The sequence below is a fragment of the Littorina saxatilis genome, linkage group LG12, assembly GCF_037325665.1.
Source record: "Littorina saxatilis isolate snail1 linkage group LG12, US_GU_Lsax_2.0, whole genome shotgun sequence".
NCBI classification, from domain to species: domain Eukaryota; kingdom Metazoa; phylum Mollusca; class Gastropoda; order Littorinimorpha; family Littorinidae; genus Littorina; species Littorina saxatilis.
The window spans coordinates 40,125,456-40,131,455 of record NC_090256.1 but is presented as its reverse complement, the minus strand read 5'-3'; the positions used below and the strand labels follow the sequence as shown (position 1 = coordinate 40,131,455).

Genomic DNA, 6,000 nt, shown 5'->3' with positions numbered 1-6,000 from the left:
GTAACTGGATAGATCTGAACAGAGTAATGGGAACGGGTTGGTCAGCATTTGCCATCCCCGTGAGCAAAAACACACAAAAAATGGTTGAGGAGATTACTTTTGGGTTCAATATCTAACTTCGATTACCCTTCTCTGAAGTTATGAGAATTGTAATCTGCCGCGAGTTTCTCGGGGATGGAATTCTTTGATGGTTACGTGAACCTTGTGGACCTTGCCTCTTGGTTAAATAATAGTGTTACACATTGAGGAACTAACATACATACCCACACACACACACACACACGTACGCACGCACGCAAGCACACACACACACACACACACACACACACACACACACACACACATCCACACACACACACGCACTCAAACATAAAGGAAAAGAAATAGGTAAAATCTCTTAGCAACATCCGAAGTATTTATCAAGTGACATGCATAGCGTCAAGTCACAAGAAATGGAAATCATACAAACAATAAAGTTCACATATTGACGCAGGCTTTCGTGCACTCAGCCTCGGACAGAAAGTTGTTAGCGTTTCCTCCGCATCCTCCATAGATGAAGCTTTCACATGTTCGTGTGCCTGTGTTGTAGAACCATCGTGGAAAGTACGCATCGCATGGCCCGCCTATTAGCAACAGACGGCAGTCTGAAAATTACACAACAAGCGCCAGAAACAATCAAAGCATTGAAATTACATTGTGTTGCACCAAAGACAAAGCATTTTCTGTGTGTGTGTGTGTGTGTGTGTGTGTGTGTGTGTGTGTGTGTGTGTGTGTGTTTGTGTGTGTGTGTGTGTGAGTGCGTCTGTGTGCGTGTGTGCGTGCGTGCGGCGCGCGCGTGTGAGTGTGTGTGTGCCGTGTGTGTGTGTGTGTGCGTGCTTGCGTGCGTGCGTACGTGTGTGTGCACAGTTTTTTGTTCTCTCTCTCTCTCTCTCTCTCAGTCTCTCTCTCTCTCTCTCTCTCTCTCTCTCTCTCTCTCTCTCTCTCTCTCTCTCTCTCTCTCTCTCTCTCTCTCTCTCTCTCTCTCTCTCTCAGCTTTGTTGCGTCAGTGCAATCTACTCTATAATTCTTAACTCATGTCAAATGAACTTAGATTTTTCATTTAAGCAATGTATTGTATGTAAATTGATGATATGTTCTTACTTTCATTTTATTATAATCATGTAGCAGTAGTTTTCTTTACTTGCTTATATTCTTTAGCAATGTTAGACAGGGCCGGACTAGGCGAAGAGGAGGGGGGGGTGGGGGTTGTCAGTGGTGGCCCAGGGGGATGTTCCCCCTGGCGGCAGGGGCGGATCAGTTCATTTTATGACTGGTTTTTTTCAAAAGTATATTGTGAAGATATGGGTGTGAAGGCGCGAAGCGCCGAGCCGACGGCGCGAAGCGCCTAGCTTGCTAGGGGGGTCAGGGGCATGCCCACCCGGAAAATTTTGAAAAAAAGGATGCAAAATGGTGCAATCTGGTGCATTCTGAGGATGATCATTACCAGTTTCAGGCAGCAGATTTTGTCACTGGTTAATACCCCAAAAATTGAAACTCAATGTAAAATAAAGAAATGCATACCTCATTCAATATTTTTATTTTTTGGCTGGGGGGGGAAACCCTAGAACCCACCCCCCACCCCCTCGTAGTGGGGGTCAGGGGGCGAAGCCCCCTGAAGCTGACGGGTAGGTCATATTCTGAGATAGGAAAATGGTCGCTCCTTGCATGAAACGGCATAAAATAAGCAATAATAAAAACAAAATTAAATAAGTAAGGTACATGTTTAGGCTAGGGGGGGGTTGCGCAACCCCCATAACCCCCCGGTAGTCCGGCCCTGTTAGACTAGTCCCTCTTTAGGGCGAGGGCCAGATGTAAAAAATCAGATCACTACTTACTCTACCCTCGTTAAATAAAGAATTGTTCTTGTTCTTGTTCTTCTCTCTCTCTCTATCTCTCTCTCTCTCTCTCTCTCTCTCTCTCTCTCTCTCTCTCTCTCTCTCTCTCTCTCTCTCTCTCTCTCTCTCTCTCTCTCTCTCACTCTCTGTCTGTCGGTTTCTCTCCCCTCAGTATGTAATACTCGAATAATTTTAATCTCTTTGGTTGAATTTAATAAATTCACAAAACTTTCCGCCACTTTATTTTACTAGAGTTTAACTTTTGTGGTATACGTAATTGAATGGTTTAGTAAAACACGAATGTGAATTACAAGTATAGCAATACTGAGCAGGTAAAGAAGAACGCAGATTGCAGACATAGTATTACATTACCAGTCAGGGAGTTCCTGGAAAGAACGCGGATTGCAGACATAATGTCACTTTACCTGTCAGGGAGTCACTGGAAAGAACGCGGATTGCAGACATAATATATCAATGTTACTTGACCTGTCGAGGAGTCACTGGAAAGAACTCGGATTGAACTTAATGTTACTTTACCTGTCAAGGAGTCACTGGAAAGAACGCGGATTGCAGACATAATGTTACTTTACCTGTCAGGGAGTCACTGCAAAGAACGCGGATTGCAGACATAATGTTACTTGACCTGTCGAGGAGTCACTGGAAAGAACTCGGATTGAACTTAATGTTACTTTACCTGTCAAGGAGTCACTGGAAAGAACGCGGATTGCAGACATAGGCTAATGTTACTTGACCTGTCGAGGAGTCACTGGAAAGAACTCGGATTGAACTTTATGTTACTTTACCTGTCAAGGAGTCACTAGAAAGAACGCGGATTGAAGACATAGTGTTACTTTACCTGTCGAGGAGTCACTGGAAAGAACACGGATTGAAGACATAGTGTTACTTTACCTGTCGAGGAGTCACTGGAAAGAACACGGATTGAAGACATAATGTTACCTTTACCTGTCAAGGAGTCACTGGAAAGAACACGGATTGAAGACATAATGTTACCTTTACCTGTCAAGGAGTCACTGGAAAGAACGCGGATTGAAGACATAATGTTACCTTTACCTGTCAAGGAGTCACTGGAAAGAACACGGATTGAAGACATAATGTTACCTTTACCTGTCAAGGAGTCACTGGAAAGAACACGGATTGAAGACATAATGTTACCTTTACCTGTCAAGGAGTCACTGGAAAGAACGCGGATTGAAGACATAATGTTACCTTTACCTGTCAAGGAGTCACTGGAAAGAACGCGGATTGAAGACATAATGTTACCTTTACCTGTCAAGGAGTCACTGGAAAGAACGTGTCCGCAAAAAAGACACACGACAAGAAGTAGGAATGTGGCCGTCACTCCATTCATGTCTGCCCCGAGATAGATACGAAAGAAGCACCAAACTGACAAGAATATTCTTGTTTAAAATACAAAAGGAAACAGACTGTTTAAAGTGCGATTCAGGAGTGGCGGCCAAAATACCCTTATCTTCTAAAAAGTTTCGTGACATTGGCATAAGGCTCGAATACTGTAGACTTACAGACACAACGACCAGTACGGAGCTGTGTGTGTGTGTGTGTGTGTGTGTGTGTGTGGTGTGTGTGTGTGTGTGTCAGTGTGTGTGTGTGTTTGTGTCAACGGTGTGTGTCAGTGTGTGTGTGTGTGTGTGTGTGTGTGTGTGTGTGTGTGTGTATGCACTGACACTGGCTGTCTGCTTTCATCGGTTTGTCTCTCTGTCGATCGGTCTCTGTCTTGTTGCCCAATATTCAAACTGATGTTATGACACAATGCTGTTCAGTGCACAATTTACTATTGCTACAAGTGTGTGTACGTCTGTGTACGTCTATGTGTGTGTGTGTGAGAGCGGAGAGAAGGTGAGCGCGCGCGAGTGTGTGTGTGTGTGTGTGTGTGTGTGTGTGTGTGTGTGTGTGTGTGTGTGTGTGTGTGTGTGTGTGTGTGTGTGAGTGCGCGTATGTGTGTGTCAGTACGTGCACGGTGTGCATGTGCAACAAATGACCCCGGTACAGTAGTCACCACATGTTGTAACTGTCTGCTTTCCACCACCATCACCCTCTCCACCTCCACCACCACCAACAAGAATAACAACAACAACGACAACAACAACAACAACAACAACAACAACAACAACAACAACAACAACAACAACAACAACAACAAGAAAGCAAATGCAGCAACCGATGCCCTCCATTTAATTTCTTGCACACATAAAAGAGAGACACTATGCTATCGAGTTCAAGAATGGCCGCAAGCTGTCATGCACTCCGCCTCGGACAGAAAGTTGTTGGCGTTTCCTCCGCAACCCCCGTAGATGAAGCCTTCGCATTTTTGTGTGCCTGCGTTGTAGAACCAGCGTGGAAAGTACGCCTCACATGGCCCCGTTACTGCTGACAGATTGCAGTCTGAAAAAATAGACCACCGTCATAAGTAATGAGACAAGTTACTTTCAAAATAAATGAAATACAGTGGAACCCCTCTTGTAAGACTCCCACATTTTAGGCTTTCCCCTTTTGAAGACCTTGATTTTTCAGATGTTCCGAACTGTTCCCAACCTGTAGATTTACCTCCATTTGAATCAATCAATCAATCAATATGATGAGGCTTATATCGCGCGTATTCCGTGGGTACAGTTCTAAGCGCAGGGATTTTATTTTTTATTTTTAATTTAAAAAAAAAAATTTAATGCAATTTATATCGCGCACATATTCAAGGCGCAGGGATTTATTTATGCCGTGTGCGATGGAATTTTTTTTTACACAATACATCACGCATTTACATCGGCCAGCAGATCGCAGCCATTTCGGCGCATATCCTACTTTTCACGGCCTATTATTCCAAGTCACATGGGTATTTTGGTGGACATTTTTATCTATGCCTATACAATTTTGCCAGGAAAGACCCTTTTGTCAATCGTGGGATCTTTAACGTGCACACCCCAATGTAGTGTACACCCTCCTTTCTAAGACCCGATTTTCCCACATTTGTAGGGGTCTAAAAGGGAGGTTGCACTGTATGTGACAATATGTATATGCTTTTTGAACTCCCCAAAACCGTTGAAAAGCAATATTGGTAAGATTATGTTTAAAATCATAATGCTAGACTGTATATGCTACATTTACACGAATTTACATTGGAGGTGCAACATATGAGCCGGCGTCACTTAAATACAAGTACGTACACCTGTTGCTTGCAATACATAGGCCTAATAGCATGTCATTTTTCTGTGATCTTGCCGCTGTCGTTAGGCACAATGAGTTATGGTCAGAGGTAAAACAATTCGGGAGGAAATGTAAGTTATCTAATCTTGTCGTGTTCAGAATAAGAAACAAAAATACAGAAGAAAGAGAAAACAAAAAGGAGAAGAAAAAAAAAACCAGAAAGGATGAACCTGCTGAAGAGACTCTTTTCGTTTAATGTCATCAGCAAACACACACACACACTGCACACACACACACACACTCACACACACACACACACTCACACACACACACACACACACACACACACACACACACACACACACACTGCACACAAACACACACACCGCACACACACACTCACACACACACACACACAAACACACACGAAACACACACACACACACACACACACACACACACACACCCGGCCGCCACACACACACACACAACGGCCCACACACACACAGAGTTTTGACTGAACAAAAGAGGAAAGATAGTTAAAGCTGGCGTCACTGAGCCTACCTTTTTGGGATAGCACATGGCCGCAACACAGAAGAACCATAATAGTGACTCTGAATAAGTAAGCGGCCATGGTCTATCCTTTTCTGTTTTGATAGTTATGGTTCCGTGCAAGGAATTAAAACAGCAGCGCAATGACCGTGCTTTAGTCAGTCTCTCAAACCAGTCAGTATCCGAATAACAACAACGATTTGAGTAGTTGAATCAGTGAGATCAGGAGTAGAGCTGAGTTCGTAGTCGTAGGTAATACAGTGGAACCCAGCTTTTAAGACCTCCAGAAACATATGACAAAATCAGGTCTTAAAAAGGAGGGAGTCTTAAAATGGGGATGAATTTACAGAGGTTATGAACAGAATGTATGAGAAAAAAAGTTCTTAAAAGAGAGTGA

The 6,000-nt window shown here is 43.6% G+C and overlaps 1 protein-coding gene across 1 annotated transcript; it reads right to left on the bottom strand.

Moving 5' to 3' along the window:
- Positions 1-393: 393 nt before the first annotated feature.
- On the bottom strand, positions 394-5,830 carry LOC138981306 (boophilin-H2-like). Its single transcript, XM_070354170.1, has 4 exons — positions 5,616-5,830; positions 4,135-4,295; positions 3,162-3,297; positions 394-644 (listed from the first exon to the last, which is right to left on the bottom strand). Exons 1-4 carry the CDS (start codon positions 5,683-5,685, stop codon positions 478-480), a joined length of 534 nt encoding a protein of 177 aa, XP_070210271.1. The 5' UTR covers positions 5,686-5,830; the 3' UTR covers positions 394-477.
- Between the last annotated feature and the right edge of the window lie 170 nt (positions 5,831-6,000).